The sequence below is a fragment of the Pseudophryne corroboree genome, chromosome 4 (genome assembly GCF_028390025.1).
Source record: "Pseudophryne corroboree isolate aPseCor3 chromosome 4, aPseCor3.hap2, whole genome shotgun sequence".
NCBI lineage: Eukaryota > Metazoa > Chordata > Amphibia > Anura > Myobatrachidae > Pseudophryne > Pseudophryne corroboree.
In genome coordinates, this window is record NC_086447.1 from 741,234,426 (window position 1) to 741,261,260 (window position 26,835).

The 26,835-nt window shown below is 42.8% G+C and overlaps 1 protein-coding gene across 2 annotated transcripts in view; it reads right to left on the reverse strand.

Annotated features, from left to right (window-relative positions):
* Positions 1 to 26,835, reverse strand: part of ENTPD6 (ectonucleoside triphosphate diphosphohydrolase 6) — a 131,454-nt gene that overhangs the window by 90,319 nt on the left and 14,300 nt on the right. For both annotated transcript variants that reach the window (XM_063918128.1, XM_063918129.1), the window contains exons 5-9: positions 10,617 to 10,692; positions 8,460 to 8,495; positions 5,870 to 5,958; positions 4,520 to 4,599; positions 3,615 to 3,679 (exon numbers count right to left, since the gene is read on the reverse strand). In XM_063918128.1, coding sequence (XP_063774198.1) covers positions 3,615 to 3,679; positions 4,520 to 4,599; positions 5,870 to 5,958; positions 8,460 to 8,495; positions 10,617 to 10,692 — 346 coding nt within the window. The remainder of the gene's footprint in view (positions 1 to 3,614; positions 3,680 to 4,519; positions 4,600 to 5,869; positions 5,959 to 8,459; positions 8,496 to 10,616; positions 10,693 to 26,835) is intronic.

The window sequence follows — 26,835 nt, forward strand, 5'->3', positions numbered from 1 at the left end:
CCCACAAAGCCCTTTGGGGAGACAGAGAGAGAGTATGCCAGCACACACCAGAGCGCTATATAACACTGGGATCCCACTATCAATGAGTGTTTTCCCTTATAGCTGCTTTTTTATATATCTTATATATATATATATATATATATATATATATATATATATATATATATATATAATCTATACTGCGCCTAAATTTAGTGCCCCCCTCTATTTTTTACCCTTCTGTAGCGTTCAGACTGCAGGGGAGAGCCAGGGAGCTTCCTTCCAGCGGAGCTGTGAGGGAAAAATGGCGCCAGTGTGCGGAGGGAGAAGCCCCGCCCCCTTTTCGGCGGACTTTCTCCCGCTTTTTCTGGAATACTGGCAGGGCTAATTTTACATCTATATAGCCTCTAGGACTATATATGATGTATATTTGCCAGCCAAGGTGTCATATATTGCCCTCAGGACGCCCCCCCCAGCGCCCTGCACCCATCAGTGACCGAAGTGTGAGGTGTACATGAGGAGCAATGGCGCACAGCTGCAATGCTGTGCGCGACCTTGGTGAAGACCGAAGTCTTCTGCCGCCGATTTTCCGGACCTCTTCGTTGCTTCTGGCTCTGTAAGGGGGACGGCGGCGCGGCTCCGGGAACGAACACCAAGGTCGGGTCCTGCGGTCGATCCCTCTGGAGCTAATGGTGTCCAGTAGCCTAAGAAGCCCAAACTACCACCTGTTAGGTTGGTTCGCTTCTTCTCCCCTTAGTCCCTCGCTGCAGTGAGTCTGTTGCCAGCAGATCTCACTGTAAAATAAAAAACCTAAATATACTTTCTTTCTAGGTGCTCAGGAGAGCCCCTAGTGTGCAACCAGCTCAGCCGGGCACAAGAATCTAACTGAAGTCTGGAGGAGGGTCTTAGTGGGAGGAGCCAGTGCACACCAGTAGTCTAAAAGCTTTCTTTATAGTTGTGCCCAGTCTCCTGCGGAGCCGCTAATCCCCATGGTCCTTACGGAGTCCCCAGCATCCACTTAGGACGTTAGAGAAAATCAGTCTGACCGAGCCGCCCGGCTTCGGAACTACGAAGAGGCTTGAATAAAAACCTTCTCCTTGCTGTGACAAGGTAACCAGGACAATGACTTGATCCTGACATAATTTTTGAATTGCTGTTGTTACTACCTCTCTTTCTGGAAGAGAAGCTGGCAAGGTCGATTTGAAAAATCGGCATGGGGGAGGGGGATGTCTTGAAACTCTAGTTTGTACCCATGGGACACTATTTGTAAGACCCATGGGTCCAGGCCAGATTGAATCCAGATTTGACTGAAAAGTTTCAAACGTGCTCCCACCCGAGCGGACTCCCGCAAGGGAGCCCCAGCGTCATGCTGCAGATTTGGCAGAAGCAGGGGTGGATTTCTGCTCCTGCGATCCGGGAGACACTGTGGATTTCTTTCCTTTTCCCCTTCTCCTACCTGCAAAAAAGGGGGAACCTTTGGCCTTTTTTTATTAGTTGGGCCGAAAGGACTGCATGTGAGAGTGATGTGTCTTTTTCACCGGTGTAGGAGCATAAGGCAAGAATGTCGACTTACCTGCGGTAGCCGCCGAGACTAACACATCCAGCCCATCACCAAACAAGGCCTCACCTTTATACGGGAGAACCTCCATATTTCTTTTGGAATCTGCATCAGCATTCCACTGGCGAATCCACAACGCCCTCCGAGCCGATACTGCCATGGTAGCGGTTCTTGATCCCAAGAGACCAATATATTTCATGGTTTCTAGCACGTACGCAGCAGCGTCTTTGATATGACCTAAAGTTAGGAGTATCTCGTCTCCATCTATTGTGTCAATGTCTAATGACAAGTTTTCTGACCACTTTTCAATAGCACTACTCGCCCACGCACAGACAATGGTAGTCCTGAGTAGTGTCCCATTGGTCACCTCAACAGATCACCTCACTAACTTGCTGTCTGTCGGCTCCTTAAGTGAAGCCATTCCAGGCGCAGGGAGAAACACCTTTTCTCTTTTATGATAGGGCCCTGTCTAAAATGCGGGGTGACTCCCACCTTTTGGAAAAAGGTAAGCTGCCTGAATTCCTTTTGGGAATCTGAAATTTCTTTTCACGTTAAATCAGACTCCCTCCAAGAGACTGTTCAACTCCCGAGGTGGAGGGAAAATTACATTACTTCTTTACTAAAGTAAACCCTCTCCTTGTGGTAAAAGAGGGGGCTTCGTAACTTCTAACACCTCCTTTATAGCCAAAACATGTTTTGAATGCTTTTCGCTAACTTAGGACCTATTCCCCTGCAATCACTAGTGTCGACACAGGAATCAGAGTCCGTGTCAGTATCAGTTTGTACTACTTGTGCATATTTGTATGTGACCCAGAGGGGTCCCTGTGGATGAAAGGCAGAACTATTAAAAATCACATCATCTTCAACAGATTTTCAGTTTTCTGCATGAGCTTCAGTCCAACCTCTTACTGATATGATTCAAACTATCATGTAACCTTTCACCCAGTCAGGCTCTTGGTGTCATATTACACCTCTGTGTCCCTAAAATGTCTCCCACAGAGGAAGAGCTCCCTGCCTCAGACATGTCACACACGTTCACAACCACACCACAGACACTCCGGGCTTATAGGGGACAGACCCACAGTAAAATCTGTCAGAGGGACACAGATAGGATTTTGCCAGTTCACAACCCAGCGCCAGCAACACAATGTCTGTGAACACAAAATGCCCACTGACATGCAGCGCTTTTATAATGTTAATCACACAATTATATAGCACCAAATTCACTGTGGTTCCACCTGTTTTGAGGAGGACCAGCGTTCTTCTCTGCAGCCTGGAAGGAGAGAAAATGGCACTGAGCAGTGTGCTGGCTGACTGAGGAGGAAGCTCCACTCCCTCAATGGCGCGTTTCTCCTCAGCTTTTATGAGGTAATTTTTTATACTGGCGGGGGTAGGACTGTGCCTCAGCAACTTATGCCCCTTATTTATGCTAGTTTCAATAGGTTTCATGCTGCCCAGGGAGCCCCCCCCCCCCCCCCCTGCAGTGCCTGTGTATGTGTGGGCAACATGGCGCGCTGCGCTCCCGCCAGCCGCGCGGTACCTTTAGCCGTTACTTTCATTGAAGATCCTTTCTTCTAAAGCTCACCTGTCTTCTGACTTCTGGGTCTGTAAGGGGGGTGACGCCGCGCTGTGGGAGTGAGCATCTAGGCACAGCTAGCGTTCAGTACCCTTCAGGAGCTAATGGTGTCCTGTCAGCCAGAAGCAGAGCCATGAAACTATTCAGGAAGTTGGTTCCTACTTCTGCCTCCTCAGTCCCACGAAGCAAGGAGACTGTTGCCAGCAGTCCTCCCTTAAAATAAAAAACCTAACATAAGTCTTTTCAGAGAAACTCAGTAGAGCTCCCCTGGAGTGCATCCAGTCTGCCTGGGCACATTTCTAAAAACTGAGGTCTGGAGGAGGGGCATAGAGGGAGGAGCCAGTTCACACCCTTTGAAAAGGCTTAGAGTGCCCATGGCTCCTGCGGAACAGTCTATGCCCCATGGTACTGAAGTGGACCCCAGCATCCTCTAGGACGTATGAGAAAAATAAATAAATAAAATAATGACATAGAATGCATCTCTTTAAGTGCAATACTCACAAGGCTTTCCTTCTTCTCCACCCATAATTTGCAGTCTTGCTGACATTAAACCTAGTCCAAGGTAACTACAATAGAGAATGGGAAAGATGCAAATACAGGTTATTCATTTCACACAAGCAGGGTGAAAAACAATGTCCAACATTTATACATTATAAGTACATCTCAGTCTGCTCAAAACGATTTAATTTTTGGGGAGTGGAGGTGGAATGTCAATAATTAACTTCTATAACTTCCACTACTAAATAATTCCAGAACATTTGTCAGTACAAAAGAAAACCTCAGTTTAGGATGCTGGGGAAAGACTGTTCAGAAAAAAATAATTACATTTTAACAGAAAAAAAAAAAAGAGAAAATTAAGTTTCCATTTATTTGAAAAGATACACCATGGAAGGTTTTGTACATGTATTTCAAGAATGGCAGATATTTCCCACAGTCTTAAGGGCCCTACACACTCGGCAATCCGCCGCCAAGCTGCCCGATGGTGGATACGGCTGACGGGCGACCCGGCGACGGGGGGAGTGAAGTTTCTTCACTCCCCCAGTCACCTGGCTCCATAGCACTGCATGCTAACATTGGTGAGATTGTCCATATTGGTCTGCATGCATAAGCGACGGGGCACCAACGATTAACGAGCGCGGAGCCGCGAAACGTTAATCGTTGGTGCCTACACACTGCACGATATGAACGAGTTCATATCGTGCAGTGAGATCGGCCAGTGTGTAGGGCTCATTAGAAAGTGACTGTTCTTTGTTGCTTCTGTTTTTTGTACATTAAAATAGCAATTATATCCTTTGTAGGAGAATAGTACACACGATTCTCCAAAGCCAGAATACAGTACTTTCCTGAAGGAACAATGAAACCTCAACAGCCTCATGTTCCTCTACAAAGGCCATGTTAAAGCTCACCTGTGTGAATATAGGTGGTATGTGTTGTTAAACAGATCAAAGTTGGTGATGTATCCCGCTGGTGCACTGGGAAAAGTATTCTGTTTATAAAATTAAAAATACATAAATAATTAAATAAAGCATTAATTTACTTTATGGGTGGAAATCTTGATAGAAATCATGAATGCTGTAAAATCCAAAACCCTGTATTGAGATGCACAGATTTTATAGACCGGCTAAATCTGTGTAGGGAACAAAGCAAAAAGAATAATCAAGAAACCTTGCACCTGGACAAACCATGTTGCATTGTAGATGGGACCAAGGCCACTGGGAGTGGGGGGGGGGAGCAGGTACTATTTAGACGGACCCAGCCTTGTTGGAGGATCCCGGCAGGGACTGTGTATGCCTTTACACCCCCCCCCCCCCCCTCATAACCCGCAGCGGCACTTCAGGCAGGGAGAGAGGAGACTGCTGCTGCTGCTGCTACTACATGGGCTGAGGAGAGAGGCTGCAGCAGTAATCAGTCCTGTCTCTCCCAGTCTGATGTGCAGTGGGAAAAAGGAGGTGCGTGCACAGTATATTTTTCAACCAGTAAGGAGGGGGCCTGGACAGAACTACCCAAGTTGACCACGCCCCCTCCCAGTACCGGGGCCCCCAGCAGAGCTGTAGAGAGCCCTGGATGTGTCAGATGTATAATGTGCAGATTTAGATTTGCGAGGGGCATGTTCAAACAAATGTGTATAGCAGTGTAAAAGTATTTGCCCACCTTGCATTGCAACATGGCTCGCCAACACTGCATTAGCCCCATAATAACCAAGTCAATAAGCTACAGGAAATGCCCTGTTTATAAGTAGTGAGTTTTTCTGTCCGTTCATGTACCTGTAATGGTTTCTCTGCCCAGATAATCATATATCTTTATATAGTTGATGTAATCAGAAGGTGCTCAAAGCCAGCAGCCCTGAAGAGGTCATCTAAACGGGAGGCAGTCAACATGACCAGGTCGTCTGGCCCGAAGCATGGCGAGCGCAGCACGACCGCGAGGGGACATGCTGCGCTAGCCGCCATTATCCCAGCATCGGTCTCCTAACCGCCGGGAGTCCGACAGCCCGGATATCATACTGATGCCGGGTCTCCCCAACCAGAACAAAACGTCCTGCATTATTAACAATTTAGGTTAATTTTATTCCAGCACATTTCCTGGTTGTCAATTAATTAAAATCTATGCTACCAACCATCAGCAACCGATGAGATATAAAAAAAAAAAAAAAAAAAAGAAACAGATAAAAATAACCCTGGTTACATGGCAACACCACATCATTCCTTTACCAAAGTTCCCATAAATGTCCTAGAAGTCATCAATACAGTATGTACCTTATCATAAGGATAGAAGGTGATTTGTGTTGACCCACCACCAAGATCCAGCATTCCAGACAGCTTTTCAGAAGCATGTGTTATACTCCCTATTAACACACAGCAAAACAAAGCATTTATTTCATTATACAGCAGGCAATAATTTACAAACACACACATATAAAAGCAAAAAAGAACGGCACTCTATATGGCATACCCAGGGGCCCTCCTGGGATGATTGATCCAAACATAGAATTGCAAAAACGCCTTTTCTATGCTTGAATTATTGATCCCAGGAGTAAAGTCTTCAATAAAAGACACTGAAACATTGGGCGGGAGGGGGGCGGAGGGGCATATGATAGGGTGTGAATATCAGAAAGTGAGAGATTTCGCTAGAGTTCTCCTGCTTTTTTAAAGTGGCAATCATTTACATGGCAAAATCAACCTGGTTGTGCAATGTAAATGATTGTCACTTTAAAAATAAAAAAAAACACAACAGGAGAACCCTCACAAAATCTCTCACGTTCTGAGACTCACACCCATTCACACTGCACCACAACCTGGCCTGAACCAGTGTTCAATCCTGGTAGCTACCAGAGTTATAATGCTGGGTTGCTCGTCCTGGGTTATTTCAACTGGACTCCTTCAGACGGAGCAAAAACCCAGGTTGCTGCGCGTTGACGTGCAATAACCAGTTTATTGCTGTTAGTCGGAAATATGTATCAATGGCAAATTGGTATGTATTCCCCAACTTATCTGAATATATTCCTGGGGTGAAATCTGATTGGTTTCCCCCTAGTTAGTACAGCAATACCGACACTGGAGTTAGCTGAAGATGGAGTGCCCATTTCTCAGATCTCATGTACTGAGATAACCCACCACAGTGCAATGAGGGTTACATCCCCGTGAAAATGGTAATCAGAATCAGCTTTATTGGCCAGGTATACTTGCGTATACTAGGAAATTGTTTTCGGTTTACAGTGCAGCAGACACAAAGGGAACAAGTAAACAGGAAGGGGGGGACATGTGGAGTCTTCAGATAAAGGAACCATAGGGACCACAGTGATCATCATTGCACGCAGAGAAATAGAGTAGAGCGACTGGGCGGTCTACCAGGGGGTCGGATGGTCAGGAGTTCAGCAGGTAGACTGCTTGAGGAAAGAAGCTTTTGAGGCTTCTGTTGGATCTGGTGGGGATGGCCCTGTATCGTCTGCCAGATGGCAGCAGGTTGAGCATGCCATGACTAGGGTGAAACGGGTCCTTAACTATTCTAGTTGCCCGTTTTTTGGCTCTGGACAGATACAGATCATGGACAGGGGGAAGGTCCGCTCCGATGATCTTCTCAGCTGACCTTACCACTCTTTGGAGCCTGCGTTTATCTCTCTCACTGGCGGAACTATACCAGACGATTATCGAGGAGCACAGCACAGATTCTACGATTGCGGAGTAGAAGAGGAGCAGGAGCTTCTGTGGGATATTGAACTTCTTAAGTTGCCTTAGGAAGAACAGCCTCTGCTGCGCCTTTCCAATGATGGCCTTTGCATTGAGCCCCCATTTGAGATCTCGGGAGATTGTGGTCCCCAGGAACTTGAAGGAGTCCACTAGCGACACCACGCTGTCGGCTATGATTAGTGGGGGAACTCCATCTGGCTTCTTCCTAAAGTCCACTACCATCTCAACAGTTTTGAGTGGGTTGAGCTCGTGGTTGTTGCAGCTACACCACCGGGCCAGCCGGTCCACTTCCTGTCTGTACGCCGATTCGTTCCCATCTTTTATGAAGCCGATGACGGTGGTGTCATCAGCAAATTTAATGATCTTAACTAACTGCGACTCGGAGGAGCAGTCGTTGGTATACAGAGAGAAGAGCAGGGGTGAGAGGACACAGCCCTGAGGGGCCCCAGTACTGATGGACATTGCTTCGGAGGAGAATTCTCCCGCTTTGACCACCTGTTTTCTATCTGTCAGAAAGTCAACAATCCAGGAACAGGTAGCTTCTGGTACCCCTTGGCGGAGAAGTTTGGGGTAGAGAGTGCTGGGGACGATTGTGTTGAAGGCTGAGCTGAAGTCGACAAACAGGACCCTCGCATAGGTACCGGGCGCATCCAGATGCTGCAGAATGTAGTGCAGGCCCAGGTTGACAGCGTCCTCAACGCACCGATTCGCTCGATAGGCGAACTGAAGGGGGTCTAATTGGGGGCCGGTCACAACTTTTAGGTGGTTCAGTACCAGGCGCTCGAACACTTTCATGACCACAGACGTCAGTGCTATCGGCCTGTAGTCATTTAGGCTTGTGATGGTAGGTTTCTTTGGGACCGGAACAATTGTGGAGCTTTTGAGGCAGGAGGGAACTTTGCACAGTTGTAGCGATTTGTTGAATATTTTGGCGAAAATGGGGGCAAGCTGACCAGCGCATGATCTCAGGGCGGAGGGCGACACTCCATCATGCTTGCAATCTGACTTAGTACAACAAAATTAATTTCACATCCAATTAATTCACATTAAAAATTGAAGTTTAAAACACACAAAGTATTGACAGTAGGCACATAGCCATAGGGTTCAAGAACAAAAAAACAATTCTGTAAAGAAGATGCCAGGATTTAGCAACACTTACCAGTTAAAACGTTTACCGTAATCCAAGCAAATATCCCTGGTAGAAAAAAAACCACACAAAATAAATAACAAAATAAAAAATTCCACTATGTGCAATGAACTGGTAAATTATTCTATAGTAAATCCTGCAGTTTAACAGAGTACAACTGAGGTTCTTTGCATAAGTTTTGGCCTACCCACCACATCCAGGTGACCTCATCAGGAAGGTCCCTAACATTCCTGAGGTTCAAGTCCGGGGCACGTTAGACAACAAGGCCAGCCCAACCAAACCTCCCCAAAACATAACACTAGTGAGAAATAGCAAGTAAAGTGTTAAAAGGTGTTAAAAAACGAAGAAGCAGCAGGTGGGAGGTAATAATAAAAGTGTTACATTGATAAAAAGAGCGAATGAAGGTGCTAAAGAGTGCTAAATTGATTGTTACATTATGATGCCCTTAAGCGGCCCGGCCACAGCAACCCAAGGAGCCCCATGCCCCAAACTCTTCCTCAATACGGACATGCAATATACATTTTTTAACACATAGGAGTAAATTTACTAAGGTGGGAGGATTTGTTTTTTAGAACTGGTGATGTTGCTTATAGCAACCAATCAGATTCTACTTAACATTTATCTAGCCGTTTCTAGAAGATAATAGATAGAATCTGATTGGTTGCTATTGGCAACATCACCAGTTCTAAAAAACTCCCACCTTAGTAAACTGACCCCCTATTATTACCTCCCACCTATGTCACATCAGTGGTGAATTTCCCATTAGGCATGTGAGGCACGTGCCTAGTGGCAGCACATGGATGCTTGTGTTGGTATGGTCAGCCCAAAATGTACGAGCAGCTACAAATATTTACACTGTACAGACGTGTCCTTTCACAGGGTTATACACTGCTTCCCGCTATGCATTCACTTCTTTGAGAGCGCACTGAAGTCTATGGGAGATGGCTAGCGATGAGTAAGAGGCGGTATACAGCAACAATGTAGTGAGACACATCTGTACTGTACCAAATGCCATCTGGAATGGAGTGCAAATGGGTAAGACATGCACATGCTGCCCTGTCTTCTGTCCTACTTAGTAAATATGTACACATAATTAAAACATGTCATAGTTAGTGGCTTTTCTTCTTATTATTATTAAATTGGCATCATCAAATAACCAATCAATGAAAAGAATAAAAATAGGCAGGGGGGCAGCCATTACTATTGTACCTAGGGGCGCCTACACCCCCAAATCCACCCCTGGTAGAACTCCTAACACATAGCAGCTTCTTCTTACTTATCTAACACATTCTAACACTTCACTTGCGTTCACTAGTGTGGTGCCTTGGGGAGGTTTGGTTGGGCTGGCCTGGGGGTCCCATGCCTTGGACTTGAACCTTAGGAATGTCAGGTCATCTGCTGAGGTTGTCTGGACGTGGTGGGTAGGCTCATACTTTTGGCCAAAATTATGCAAAGAACCTCAATTTTACTGTGTGTTAAACTGCAGAACTTATTACAATTATTCTGATTAGTAATATTCGGAGTGTGCATCAACATTTGACTTTTTTTGTGTGTGTGGCACTACAAGTCTCAGCATGGTAGCACCTCTCATTATGTTTAGAGTTAAGGTGCAGTCCAAGACCTCTCTTCCCTCCCCCCTATATAAACCAATCTTTAGCGAAACATAAGGGGGGTACTGACGCGAGAGATGTGTGCTGAGCGATCTTAACACAGACCGCTCAGCACACATCTCCCCCCCCGCTCAGCACACAGCGCAATGTGCTGAGCGAGCGGGGGGGGGGGGGCATGACGGGGGGCCGCTCACTTCACACAGTGCTGAAGTGAGCAACCTGCTAGATTGAGCCTGCATGGTTAATCTAGTACAGTCAGACTGCTTAGATATTTAAACATGGATCTCTCAGTGTGAACCCCCCTATCGAAACACAGGACTTGACGGCATATAAGAACCACTTGGCACATCTAGTCTGCCCTTTTTTCATTTACCATATACTTATCTCAAACATTATTTGAACTTTATTTCTTTGTAAGGATATCCTTATGTTTATCCCATACATGTACTTCATAGTGGCTTCATAGTGACAATATGAAGCCACATGTTGACATGCTTTTCAATTATTGTAGATTACCACTAACATGATCAACATTAGATAAATGTGCTGAATCACTGACCTTCATCAGTACCGTTCATAATAGAAACGCTATCTTTTCCAACAAGAAAAGGAGATGATTGAAAAAGGTCTGTTACCTAAAAATAAAGTAAGAAAGTAGATTAGTGTTAAATGCCTATTTTTTTATTTTTTTTAATCGAGGGGGATAAATAGCATCATCTATATGTATTAGACCGAATAAATGACATAACAGAGTGTATAGTGTCAGTTGCAATGTTTGTAACATGGGCTAGTGGTCTCGTTTGAACAAAGTGTCTGACCTGAAGATACATAAAAAAGCAATATTTGAAATGCCAAAAGTTTCTCGCAAGTAGTCAAAAGAACGAATGGGGTCAAAGACATCTCTTATGGCTGAAATACCTAATTCTTTCCATGCTGCAAACATACTATTTTCCAACCCTGGGGAGAAGCAAGGGTTGCCCCAGAAAATATTATATGGAGATCTTACATGGTTTCTTTTAAGTTTTTTGTTAATCATATACAAAACTTTATAAGTGTCCCTAAAGAGAACATTGGAAACTACAGTGTCTGGTAAAACGTTTTTAGGCGTATGCACTAAAGCACTAGGAGAGAACGGGTGAAAGAGGGCTTCCTCCAACATACAGTTAGTAAATACTGATTAACGCATAAACCAATCCGAGATGTATCTGAAGAGAGCTGCCTGAAATTCCTATTTTTTTAATGCAATTTTCTAACTGGGTTTATGAATTATTAGAGTACAAAACACAGCATGATTTAGGGCCATATGCAATTGCGGTCGAATTAACGCAAATGTCGAAAAACGGGGCATTTTCGACACAAAAAAAAAAATGATTCGACACAAAAAAACGGGCGTTTCAGATTCGACTTTTTGCAATTTGACAGTTGTCAAATTCGACATGTCTGCAATGGTAAAAATGCGGCTTTTCGACAAACGTATATTCAATTGAAGAATGTCGATTTGACAACAGTGCTTTTCGACAGTAATTTCGTCAATTTCAGTCCGCCTCATTTTGCTGGCGGGATCTAATAAAATTTTTTAAAAACATGTTTTTTTGTGTGTTTTCTTTATTGCTAATAGCATATCTATTTATATTAGAAGGGATAATCTACTTGGGTTTGTCTATTAGGAGCCACAAGTATTATTTAATATATTTTTAAAAGAATATTTTTTTTTTTTACTGACTAAAATAATATGGAGAGATCAGAGCATGTTTTTCAGTGGGAAGGGGTGGGAATGGGTTAAAAATCAAGAAAAAAAATGCGTGGGGTCCCCCCTCCTAAGCATAACCAGCCTCGGGCTCTTTGAGCCAGTCCTGGTTGTAAAAATACGGGGGGGAAATTGACAGGCGATCCCCTGTATTTTAACATTCAGCACTGGGCTCTGCGTCCGGTCCTGGTGCAAAAAATACGGGGGACAAAAGACATACATGCACACCGACACACACATACTTACGTGTCGGTCCCCTTCTCCACGTAGAATCCACGGGGTACCTGTAAATAAAATTATACCTCACAAAAATCCTGTGTAGATCTGTCCTCTTCTGCTTGTAATCCACGTACTTGGCAAAATAATAAAATGCAAAACCCGATCCACGCACTGAAAGGGGTCCCATGTTTACACATGGGACCCCTTTCCCCGAATGCTGGGACCCCCCGTGACTCCTGTCACAGAGGGTCCCTTCAGCTAATCAGGGAGCGCCACGTTGTGGCACTCTCCTGATTGGCTGTGCGCGTCTGAGCTGTCAGGCGGCACATAGCACATAGGCGCTCCATTATATTCAATGGTGGGAACTTTGCGGTTAGCGGTTGACCACGAGTAACCTCAACCACTGACGCAAAGTTCCCACCATTGGATACAATGGAGCGCCTATGTGCTACATTGTGTCTCGAGTGCGCGGCCTGACAACTCGGACGCGCACAGCCAATCAGGAGAGTGCCACGACATAGCGCTCCCTGATTGGCTGAAGGGACCCTCTTTGACAGCAGTCACGGGGGGTCCCGTCAGTCGGGGAAAGGGGTCCCATGTGTAAACATGGGACCCCTTTCAGTGCGTGGATCGGGTTTTGCGTTTTATTATTTTGCCAAGTACGTGGATTACAAGCAGAAGAGGACAGATCTACACAGGATTTTTGGGAGTATAATTTTATTTACAGGTACCCCGTGGATTCTACGTGGAGAAGGGGACCGACACTTCGTGTCAACATAGGTAAGTATGTGTGTGTCGGTGTGCATGTATGTAATAAAGTTTTACTATCACGGTGTGTGTGTGTACTGTTTTTATTTGGGTATTTTTTTTGCAGTAGAACTACAGGTTCCAGCGGGCCCGTTTTTCCACCGCATGCTGGTACTTGTGGTTCTCCAAGTAACAGCTTGCGGGGGAGGCTTGCTGGGACTTGTAGTTCTGCTACAAAAAACAATATTCTTTATCTTGTCACTTGGCTATCAGCCTCCCATCTGTCGCCCTAGGATTGGGGGGGGGGGGGGGGGGGAGGGAGACACAGCCTCGGGCTTCACCCCTGGCCCTTGGGTGGCTGGAGGAGGGGACCCCTTGATTTAAGGGGTCCCCACTCCTCCAGGGTACCCCGGGTGACTGGTTGGGGATTTAATGCCACGGCCGCAGGGACCGGTATAAAAGTGTCCCCCGGCTGTGGCATTATCTCTCCAGCTAGTGGAGCCCGGTGCTGGTGTGAAAAATACGGGGGACCCCTACGTCTTTTGTCCCCCGTATTTTTTGCACCAGGACCAGACGCAGAGTCCGGTGCTGGTTGTTAAAATACGGGGGATCCCCTGTCAATTTTTCCCCCGTATTTTTACAACCAGGACCGGCTCAAAGAGCCCGAGGCTGGTTATGCTTAGGTGACCCCACGCATTTTTTTTTCAGGATTTTTTTTAAACACTTTTGTGCCGTCCATGAAGTCGAATCCAGGACGCACACTATCGTCAATTGGTCCGTTTTTCGACAGCGGGACTGTCGAATCCGTTTTTTATTGAATATGTCGAATTCGGGTCCCGGCGGCAGGGTGTCTGACTGTCGAATTGTGTCAAATTTAAAAACGGTCGAATTCCGCAATTGCATATACCCCTTAAAGTGGCATTAACACTAAGAATAGATTTTCATTCCTCCTTCTAACCTAGAGCTCCAAGGCTCTGCTGGTTCTGTTACAGAACTGGCAAATCAGTGGGGGAAGTGAGCAGAAAGAACTAGCTCAACCAAGCTGCAGTATCACAATATCTGAATTGCAGCTAGTGATTGGTTCTCTTACAAGTTTTTATGTGATGGAAACTTCATATTAATGCCTATTGTTTCAAATGAAAGGAGTGTCCACACACTTTTTGCCCATTTAGGGTATAGCTACATGCTACAGTGGAAAAAAGCAATCTAAAACACATTCTGAAATATAATGGCATTTACTAAGCAACCCATATAGATATTCCCAAGAGCCTGTTACCATACTTCAGCAAAAATGCTCCCGCACACCACCAAATCACTGATTATGATACATACAGTGCATCCGGAAAGTATTCACAGCGCTTCACTTTTTCCACATTGTTATGTTACAGCCTTATTCCAAAATGGAATAAGTTAATTTTCCCCCATAAAATTCTACACACAATACTCCATAATGACAATGTGAACATTTTTTTTGAGATTTTTGCAAATTTATTAAAAATAAAAAAATAAAATCACATGTACATATGTATTTACAGTCTTTGCTCAATACTTTGTTGATGCACCTCTGGCAGCAATTACAGCCTCAAGTCTTTTTGAATATGATGCCACAAGCTTGGTACACCTATCTTTGGGTAATTTCGCCCATTCCTCTTTGCAGCACCTCTCAAGCTCCATCAGGTTGGATGGGAAGCGTCGGTGCACATCACAGACCTCTCTCCAGAGATGTGTGTATGTATGTAATAGTGACGTGCGGTGGGGTGAGGCAGATGAGGCAGAGCCTTTCCTGTCATACTAACGTTTGTACCAGAGTTTTGACGGTGTAAAGTATATGAAAAATACAAAGAATATGTTTGAAATATCTTCTTTGCATTATTCTAATAATTTTTATAGCCAAAACTCTGGAGCAAAAAGTCTATGGCAGGTGAGGCAGTGCCTCACCTGCTTATCTTTTCTGCACATCTCTGATCAAAACTCACCAAATTTCCAGGAGTTTATACTGCTGCACCTGTGTATAATGCCCAGATGTACGTTTTGGCTCATATATTGTATGTAAATCTTGCTCTGGTGCTAGCCAGTGCCTCCTGAGTCATTTAGCTCACCGCACGTCCCATGTATGTGTATATATATATATATATATATATATATATATATATATATATATATATATATATATATATACACACACACACACACACACACACACACACACACACACACACACACACACACACAGGTTGAGTATCCCTTATCCAAAATGCTTGGGACCAGAGGAATTTTGGATATCGGATTTTTCCGTATTTTGGAATAATTGCATACCATAATGAGATATTATGGTGATGGGACCTAAATCTAAGCACAGAATGCGTTTATGTTACATATACACCTTATACACACAGCCTGAAGGTAATTTTAGCCAATATTTTTTATAACTTTGTGCATTAAACAAAGTGTGTGTACATTCACACAATTCATTTATGTTTCATATACACCTTATGCACACAGCCTGAAGGTCATTTAATACAATATTTTTAATAACTTTGTGTATTAAACAAAGTTTGTGTACATTGAGCCATCAAAAAACAAAGGTTTCACTATCTCAGTATCACTCAAAAAAGTCCGTATTTCGGAATATTTGGATATGGGATACTCAACCTATGTATGTATGTATGTATGTATGTATGTATGTATGTATGTATGTATGTATGTATGTATATATATATATGCAACAAGGAGAAGCGGCACTCACGGCTGGATACAAATGGACACAGAGACCACAGCAGTACGTATCAACGTTTCAATTCCAATGAATTTTCGTCAGGATACAGATAACTTGAACAAAAGACTCACCTTATATCCCTCACCAATTGTGTTCAGGTGTGCTCGCTGGGCGGCCCGGCGGTCCGGAAGCGGCACCTAAGAAAGACGTCACCGCGCCTGCGGCTGACGTCAGTGTAAACCGTCACCATAGAAACCCCAGGAGTGTGTATACAGAAGGGGAACTGGGGAAAGATACACATACCGGCATATTGAAAAAACAGACATGATCCATGTGTCACAATAAAATAGAAGAACATGAACAAAGATACATAAACGGAACACACTGATACCTGCTTGTCAATTTAAAAACAAATGTTAGCCAAACCTTAAATATATTAACTAGATGTTTTATAACCCTATCCAGCAATGTTAAATACAAGCACAATCAGGAATCAATTAAAACCGGATAGAGGTAGTGCATCATTAAGCCCCCTAGGATTAATAGTGTCTAGGCGGAGGATCCAGCGGGATTCACATCTTAATAAGGCTGCTCCTCGATCACCGCCCCTCAAAGACTGGGAGATATGGTCAATCATCCTATATTTCAGACTGCATAGACTATGTCTAGCAGTCACAAAGTGACGTGCGACCGGTTGGTCGCTCGAACCACTGGCCAATGCTGATCTAATCGCAGAACGGTGAGCCGTCATCCGCTCCTTGAATTTACGAGTAGTTTTACCTACGTATACCAGACCGCAAGGACATACGATCTGGTACACGACAAAGGTTGATTCACATGTCAGGTGATGTCTAATTAGAAATTTTTTACCCGACCAAGGGTGACAAAAGGCGTCACCAGTGAGCATGAATTTGCATGTAGTACATGCACACTTGAAACATCCATTCGGTTTATATTTCAAAAAACCTGTGGGGGATTTACCTTTATCTGCTATATCGGTTTTTACTAAGATATCACGTAGATTCCTTGCTCGTTTATAGCAAGGCATAAGTCTGATATCAGATAAACCAAGATTACTATCCGATTGGACCAAGTTCCAGTGTTTTTTGGAGATTTTATTCACACCACTAGACAAGGTGTTAAATTGATTAACCCAGGGTAGAATGGCTTTAGATTCACTATCCTGTTTTTTACAGAGAAGGCTGGTTCTATCCATAGCGAGCACCCTTTCTTTCATTGTTGTTAATTGTTTTGAACAATATCCTCTGGACAGAAATTTATCAATCAACTCATCCATTTGTACCACTGCTACCTCTCTATCACTATTAATGCGCATAATGCGCATCATTTGTGAGTAAGGTAACCCACGTTTCAAACTGACAGGATGACAACTAGTATTGTGCAAAAAAGTATTACGGTCAGTACTTTTAGAGAATACCGTAGTGTGAATTCTAGACTGTTCAACCTTAATAAGGACATCTAGAAATTCTATTTCACATTGACTCGTTTTGTATGTTAATTTCACTGGACTAATACTTTCATTATGATTCTCCAGTACCTGTATTAATTTTTCTAGGGGACCATTCCAAAACAGAAGCAAATCATCTATATATCTGGTGTAAAAAAACACCATAGATGATACAGATGAGTCACTGAAAAAAATGTCACGTTCGACGTCCAACATATATATATTTGCATATGTCGGAGCGACGGCAGATCCCATCGCACAACCACGATTTTGTAAAAAGAACTTATTGTCATACAGGAAAAATTTTTTGCTGAGAATCAATTCCAATAGGATCAAAAACATATCGATATGGGACAATGACATTTCACTCTTAGATGTTAAAAACTTCTTTACCGCCATTAACCCTTCCTGGTGTGGAATCACTGTGTAAAGGCTAGCTACATCTATGGTGACTAACCACATATCAACAGGTAACTCTCCTAAATTGGCTAATCTATTGAGCAGCATCGTAGTATCCATTAAAAACAATGGCTGCTCATGTAATAAAGGTTGTATCATACAATCCAGCAATATAGATGTCGGCTGAAACAATGATCCGCGGGCGGATATAATTGGACGGCCTGGAGGCGGATTCATGCCTTTGTGTATTTTCGGCAGAGTGTACAACAAAGGAACTAAAGGAAATTCAGGGATAAGTAAATCAAAAACATCATCAGAAATAAATCCCACATCTTTAGCCATGATTAATGCTTCTTTAAGTTCCTTTGCAAAAATAGTAGTCGGATTGCCACGTAATTTACAATAAACCCCAGGTTCGTCCAATTGTCGTTGGATCTCATTTTTGTAATCCAGTAGATCTTGCAGCACGATGGCTCCTCCTTTGTCTGCTGGACGTATAGTGATTGAATCATTTCTGGACAAGGAATTAAGGGCTAATCGTTCAGATTTGGACAAATTGACATGCGTCTTATCAGACGAGGTATATAAAGAACTCACATCTTGATCTAATACCCTAATAAAAGTTTTGATGCTGGCATTGTTGGAAAGAGGATCAAAAGAAGACTTCTTCTTAAACTGGCACAATTTTTTGGGATCGCAGAAGATGTAGATGTTGGTTTATCCAAAAAGAATTCTTTTAATTTCAACTTACGGTTGAGCTGGTTTTTCTCAACTTGCCACTGTAACGGATCGAACTGGTTGCTAGGAACAAAAGAAAGGCCTTTAGATAGAACCTTTATTTCATTGATTGAAAGCTCATAACTGGACAAATTGCAAATCAATTCTTCTTGTTTTTCAAGGACTTGCTTCTTCCACGCCCGGCTGCGCTTGTACTGGCCTCCTCTCCTTGTGCATCTGTTTTGCGTGCATATTTTCTGCGGGTGGTCATCCCTAAAGGGACATTCCTCCCACCACCACGCTTTCCACTCGTTGTTTCATATTCACTGTTGGTACTGCTGTTTTCAGCCGAGGTCTCAGTATCAATAGCAGAGCGTGGATATCTGCGTCCACGAAAAAATGGGCGTCGGTTCTCATCCTGATTGGAACCTGATAGCCAACGGTATACCTGATGGTTCTCGTAGTCCTTTTCCACTTTGATGAATTTGTCCTTTTTGAACTTAATCAGGTCTCTTTTGTAAGTGGCAATCTGATTGTTGAGTTTAGATATCCAATCACCCTCATTATCTGAGACGAGTGTTGACATATGTATTGTTTCAAAGTTGCTGATTTTGTCTTTTAATGTTTGCACCTCTTTGTTAGAGAATTCAATTACCAGTAGCATTAGATCAGACGAGCATTTATTTAAAATAGACACCCATTTACGGCAAAACGCCGGATCGAACCTGCCAATAGTAGGGCAATTACGTACCCTAAATCCACGAGGGATTTTTTTAACACGAAAATAGTCACTCAGTGTAATAGAATGCAAATTAAAATCAACCTCCTTCTTTAATTTTAACAACTCCTTGAAAATACCATCTAATGATAGAGCTTCTGGCTGATCAAGAAGCTGTTCTTTATGTAGAATTTCTTCTGTTTCAGTTTCCGAATAACTGAAATGCTCTTGTAATGGTATTAGCAGAGGGTTAAACAATTCATCAGTGACAATGGTAGATTCAGTCATGGTTCCCAAACTGCAATTTGGATCAGTCGGCTAGATCAGTATGCAGGAAAGCAAGGTTCCCCAGACGTTTTAAAATATACTGAGAGCAGTACAGCACATATATACTGAACTCAATTAGTCCTGGAATTAGTGCATAAATAGTAGATCAGTATATGGAGTGTTGCCTTGTCTAGATACAGATCCTGTGGCAGGGATATGTATAATAGATATAAACAAGATGGAAGACCGGCACTCACTTAATCAACGTTATAGCGCCCGGTGCCCTCAGCAACAAAGTTTTAAACATATGCAACAAGGAGAAGCGGCACTCACGGCTGGATACAAATGGACACAGAGACCACAGCAGTACGTATCAACGTTTCAATTCCAATGAATTTTCGTCAGGATACAGATAACTTGAACAAAAGACTCACCTTATATCCCTCACCAATTGTGTTCAGGTGTGCTCGCTGGGCGGCCCGGCGGTCCGGAAGCGGCACCTAAGAAAGACGTCACCGCGCCTGCGGCTGACGTCAGTGTAAACCGTCACCATAGAAACCCCAGGAGTGTGTATACAGAAGGGGAACTGGGGAAAGATACACATACCGGCATATTGAAAAAACAGACATGATCCATGTGTCACAATAAAATAGAAGAACATGAACAAAGATACATAAACGGAACACACTGATACCTGCTTGTCAATTTAAAAACAAATGTTAGCCAATTGACAAGCAGGTATCAGTGTGTTCCGTTTATGTATCTTTGTTCATGTTCTTCTATTTTATTGTGACACATGGATCATGTCTGTTTTTTCAATATGCCGGTATGTGTATCTTTCCCCAGTTCCCCTTCTGTATACACACTCCTGGGGTTTCTATGGTGACGGTTTACACTGACGTCAGCCGCAGGCGCGGTGACGTCTTTCTTAGGTGCCGCTTCCGGACCGCCGGGCCGCCCAGCGAGCACACCTGAACACAATTGGTGAGGGATATAAGGTGAGTCTTTTGTTCAAGTTATCTGTATCCTGACGAAAATTCATTGGAATTGAAACGTTGATACGTACTGCTGTGGTCTCTGTGTCCATTTGTATCCAGCCGTGAGTGCCGCTTCTCCTTGTTGCATATGTTTAAAACTTTGTTGCTGAGGGCACCGGGCGCTATAACGTTGATTAAGTGAGTGCCGGTCTTCCATCTTGTTTATATCTATTATACATATCCCTGCCACAGGATCTGTATCTAGACAAGGCAACACTCCATATACTGATCTACTATTTATGCACTAATTCCAGGACTAATTGAGTTCAGTATATATGTGCTGTACTGCTCTCAGTATATTTTAAAACGTCTGGGGAACCTTGCTTTCCTGCATACTGATCTAGCCGACTGATCCAAATTGCAGTTTGGGAACCATGACTGAATCTACCATTGTCACTGATGAATTGTTTAACCCTCTGCTAATACCATTACAAGAGCATTTCAGTTATTCGGAAACTGAAACAGAAGAAATTCTACATAAAGAACAGCTTCTTGATCAGCCAGAAGCTCTATCATTAGATGGTATTTTCAAGGAGTTGTTAAAATTAAAGAAGAAGGAGGTTGATTTTAATTTGCATTCTATTACACTGAGTGACTATTTTCGTGTTAAAAAAATCCCTCGTGGATTTAGGGTACGTAATTGCCCTACTATTGGCAGGTTCGATCCGGCGTTTTGCCGTAAATGGGTGTCTATTTTAAATAAATGCTCGTCTGATCTAATGCTACTGGTAATTGAATTCTCTAACAAAGAGGTGCAAACATTAAAAGACAAAATCAGCAACTTTGAAACAATACATATGTCAACACTCATCTCAGATAATGAGGGTGATTGGATATCTAAACTCAACAATCAGATTGCCACTTACAAAAGAGACCTGATTAAGTTCAAAAAGGACAAATTCATCAAAGTGGAAAAGGACTACGAGAACCATCAGGTATACCGTTGGCTATCAGGTTCCAATCAGGATGAGAACCGACGCCCATTTTTTCGTGGACGCAGATATCCACGCTCTGCTATTGATACTGAGACCTCGGCTGAAAACAGCAGTACCAACAGTGAATATGAAACAACGAGTGGAAAGCGTGGTGGTGGGAGGAATGTCCCTTTAGGGATGACCACCCGCAGAAAATATGCACGCAAAACAGATGCACAAGGAGAGGAGGCCAGTACAAGCGCAGCCGGGCGTGGAAGAAGCAAGTCCTTGAAAAACAAGAAGAATTGATTTGCAATTTGTCCAGTTATGAGCTTTCAATCAATGAAATAAAGGTTCTATCTAAAGGCCTTTCTTTTGTTCCTAGCAACCAGTTCGATCCGTTACAGTGGCAAGTTGAGAAAAACCAGCTCAACCGTAAGTTGAAATTAAAAGAATTCTTTTTGGATAAACCAACATCTACATCTTCTGCGATTCCAAAAAAATTGTGCCAGTTTAAGAAGAAGTCTTCTTTTGATCCTCTTTCCAACAATGCCAGCATCAAAACTTTTATTAGGGTATTAGATCAAGATGTGAGTTCTTTATATACCTCGTCTGACAAGACGCATGTCAATTTGTCCAAATCTGAACGATTAGCCCTTAATTCCTTGTCCAGAAATGATTCAATCACTATACGTCCAGCAGACAAAGGAGGAGCCATCGTGCTGCAAGATCTACTGGATTACAAAAATGAGATCCAACGACAATTGGACGAACCTGGGGTTTATTGTAAATTACGTGGCAATCCGACTACTATTTTTGCAAAGGAACTTAAAGAAGCATTAATCATGGCTAAAGATGTGGGATTTATTTCTGATGATGTTTTTGATTTACTTATCCCTGAATTTCCTTTAGTTCCTTTGTTGTACACTCTGCCGAAAATACACAAAGGCATGAATCCGCCTCCAGGCCGTCCAATTATATCCGCCCGCGGATCATTGTTTCAGCCGACATCTATATTGCTGGATTGTATGATACAACCTTTATTACATGAGCAGCCATTGTTTTTAATGGATACTACGATGCTGCTCAATAGATTAGCCAATTTAGGAGAGTTACCTGTTGATATGTGGTTAGTCACCATAGATGTAGCTAGCCTTTACACAGTGATTCCACACCAGGAAGGGTTAATGGCGGTAAAGAAGTTTTTAACATCTAAGAGTGAAATGTCATTGTCCCATATCGATATGTTTTTGATCCTATTGGAATTGATTCTCAGCAAAAAATTTTTCCTGTATGACAATAAGTTCTTTTTACAAAATCGTGGTTGTGCGATGGGATCTGCCGTCGCTCCGACATATGCAAATATATATATGTTGGACGTCGAACGTGACATTTTTTTCAGTGACTCATCTGTATCATCTATGGTGTTTTTTTACACCAGATATATAGATGATTTGCTTCTGTTTTGGAATGGTCCCCTAGAAAAATTAATACAGGTACTGGAGAATCATAATGAAAGTATTAGTCCAGTGAAATTAACATACAAAACGAGTCAATGTGAAATAGAATTTCTAGATGTCCTTATTAAGGTTGAACAGTCTAGAATTCACACTACGGTATTCTCTAAAAGTACTGACCGTAATACTTTTTTGCACAATACTAGTTGTCATCCTGTCAGTTTGAAACGTGGGTTACCTTACTCACAAATGATGCGCATTATGCGCATTAATAGTGATAGAGAGGTAGCAGTGGTACAAATGGATGAGTTGATTGATAAATTTCTGTCCAGAGGATATTGTTCAAAACAATTAACAACAATGAAAGAAAGGGTGCTCGCTATGGATAGAACCAGCCTTCTCTGTAAAAAACAGGATAGTGAATCTAAAGCCATTCTACCCTGGGTTAATCAATTTAACACCTTGTCTAGTGGTGTGAATAAAATCTCCAAAAAACACTGGAACTTGGTCCAATCGGATAGTAATCTTGGTTTATCTGATATCAGACTTATGCCTTGCTATAAACGAGCAAGGAATCTACGTGATATCTTAGTAAAAACCGATATAGCAGATAAAGGTAAATCCCCCACAGGTTTTTTGAAATATAAACCGAATGGATGTTTCAAGTGTGCATGTACTACATGCAAATTCATGCTCACTGGTGACACCTTTTGTCACCCTTGGTCGGGTAAAAAATTTCTAATTAGACATCACCTGAATCAACCTTTGTCGTGTACCAGATCGTATGTCCTTGCGGTCTGGTATACGTAGGTAAAACTACTCGTAAATTCAAGGAGCGGATGACGGCTCACCGTTCTGCGATTAGATCAGCATTGGCCAGTGGTTCGAGCGACCAACCGGTCGCACGTCACTTTGTGACTGCTAGACATAGTCTATGCAGTCTGAAATATAGGATGATTGACCATATCTCCCAGTCTTTGAGGGGCGGTGATCGAGGAGCAGCCTTATTAAGATGTGAATCCCGCTGGATCCTCCGCCTAGACACTATTAATCCTAGGGGGCTTAATGATGCACTACCTCTATCCGGTTTTAATTGATTCCTGATTGTGCTTGTATTTAACATTGCTGGATAGGGTTATAAAACATCTAGTTAATATATTTAAGGTTTGGCTAACATTTGTTTTTAAATTGACAAGCAGGTATCAGTGTGTTCCGTTTATGTATCTTTGTTCATGTTCTTCTATTTTATTGTGACACATGGATCATGTCTGTTTTTTCAATATGCCGGTATGTGTATCTTTCCCCAGTTCCCCTTCTGTATACACACTCCTGGGGTTTCTATGGTGACGGTTTACACTGACGTCAGCCGCAGGCGCGGTGACGTCTTTCTTAGGTGCCGCTTCCGGACCGCCGGGCCGCCCAGCGAGCACACCTGAACACAATTGGTGAGGGATATAAGGTGAGTCTTTTGTTCAAGTTATCTGTATCCTGACGAAAATTCATTGGAATTGAAACGTTGATACGTACTGCTGTGGTCTCTGTGTCCATTTGTATCCAGCCGTGAGTGCCGCTTCTCCTTGTTGCATATGTTTAAAACTTTGTTGCTGAGGGCACCGGGCGCTATAACGTTGATTAAGTGAGTGCCGGTCTTCCATCTTGTTTATATATATATATATATATATATATATATATATATATATATATATAGAGAGAGATTATATATATATATATATATATATATATATATATATAGTAATCCAGAAAAAACAGCGGCACTCGAGGATTTAGTGAAATAGACAAAATTGTATTTAAAGAAAGTTACAAGATGCTGACGTTTCGGGGCTTACAAGCCCCTTTGTCAAGGTGTATAACATTCATTTATGTTTCATATACACCTTATACACACAGCCTGAAGGTCATTTTATACAATATTTTTAATAACCTTGTGTATTAAACAAAGTTTGTGTACATTGAGCCATCAGAAAACAAAGGTTTCACTATCTCACTGAAAAAAATCAGCATTTCAGAATATTCCGTATTTTGGGATATTTGGATATGGGACACTCAATATATATATATATATATATATATATATATATATATATATATAATATATGTATGTATATATATATAATATATGTATGTATATCTCATATATTTCTCCGGCAGGGTCCACAAGATAACAATGGGATATGATGAAGCGACAGTGGATTTGCACCAATCGGTCAAAGCTTTCCGCCTACCAGCATGCAACAGGCCCGTACATATATCCCCGCCTCCTGGCTCAGACAAATCAGTTTTTTGTTTGGTGCGGCAGGAGTCGGACCATGGTCAGAGGGCTGCTAGTTTTTAGCAGCCCAAAGCATTCTTATTTTATTTTTATAGTCTTACTATTTTTCTGAGCAATCTTTCTAAACAGCATCTTAAACGTACCTTAGAAAGAGTCGCTACAACAACTCTCCGCCGGGTCGCAACAACGCTTACCCACTAGTACAGTGCTGTTTCGGCGGCCGTCTGTGTCCGATATACTAGCTGAACCAGGCTGTGGCCAGAGCACGGGGAGAAGGTAAGGTATCGGTTCCGCTTAGAAGGGGAATACGGACACAGCCGCACTGTTTTGGGAGGAGACTACCAAACAGTCGCTGACGCGGCTGCAACCTCGGGTGCACCAGCGCTAGCCTTAGGGATCATAAGCTCCAGGAATAGTATGAGGCCGCGATCCCTAGGGTTGATGTCAGCAGTGAGGAGTCAGAAGCTAGATAAGTGCCTATTGCATATGAGTCTGTATACATCTACTGTTTCTTTCGCAATGCGTTTGAATACGGAAGATCTGTTTAAACATGATTCAGTAATGTGTTCTCCTACATACTTGAAATGTACTTGTAGTTGATGATGTGCTCATATTGATTATACTACTGTATAACGTGACCGACTGCTAGTGTGATTGCTGACTTTACTATATTCTGTCAGTTTTGTTCTATTCCGATCCTCAATGCTGGTGCATGGGTAGGGTCGGATTGTATGTCACTTTAAAAAGTTTAAAGTGATTACAGTCACAAATTGTGTAGTACAATGTGGAAGTGTTGATTATTTATCATGTCTAAGAGCGGCAAAGGTGAGGAAGATACACTCACAGCAACACCAAAACTCATATTATGTTTGTCTTGCAAAGCTGTGTTATCCTCTCAGGATTTGGCTCAGGATGGTTTGTGTGCAAATTGTTTTAGCTTTCACCAGGGGTTCTTGAAAAATACAAGGCAGATTCAGGTGCAGGTTGATCCACCTTGGGCTATGTTTTCACAGACTTAATCCAATATAGCTGAAAGGATAATTCCTCCAACTCCTGTACCGTGGATAGGTTACATGATTAACCCTTACATACAGCTTACCACTTGTGGTGTATCACTTCCAGCAGCTGCCTCTCAAAAGAAACAGGCTGATAAGCCGGTGGCAAGTAATTCTTCATCCTCACAGGTTACACATGGTTCAGATGAGGATTCATCAGAAGATGAAAGCTCAATTCTACTTCGGCATACAAAGAGGAGGAGGAGGAGGAGGAAGAGGAGGAAGGTCTCATCTCAGTGGATATAGCCGAGTTAATTAAAGCAATGAAAGCCATTCTATGCTTAGAGGATTCAGCTGAGCCTGTGTTAAAAACCAAGGCACCTGTGTTTAAATGTCCCAAAACAGTTAAGACTGAGTTTCCAGGGTCAGATCAGCTGACGGAAATCATGGGAGAGGCTTGGGCTACGCCTAATAAAAAGTTTAGAATTCCTAAGAAATGGAATTCCAATTATCCTCTTCCAGCTGGGGATTGTTTAAAAAGGGAGGTGGCTCCTAAAGTAGATGTGCATGTGATTCGATTAGTGCGAAAATCTACATTACCTTTGCCTTCAACATCATTAAATGATGTCATGGATAGCAGAGTAGATGATTTTCTAAAACCATTTTTTCCCCGTCTGGGGCAGTCATAAGGCCAGCCATGGCTTCAGCTTCGATGGCAAAGGCAGTGGCTGCCTGGGCTTATGCACTGGAGGGGGATTTTTTAATAGCATCTAGAGAGAAAAAAATCCCATATAGCACATATAAAACAGGCTGCAATGTTCTTGGAAGAAGCAGCTTTGGATATGGGTACTATTGCCTCCAGGGCAAAAGCTTAAAAAATAGATGCTCGTAGAGCAGTTTGGCTATGTACGTGGAAAGCGGATTCAGAATCTAAGAAGGTTTTGGAATCTTTGCCCTTTTCTGGAGATATTCTTTTTGGTAAAGAATTGACAAATATTTTGGAGTCAGAAGCAGACTCCAAGAAAGTAAAGTTTCTTTCCACAAACCATTTCAACCTAAAGTTCCGGCTTTTCGTCCCTTTCGGTCT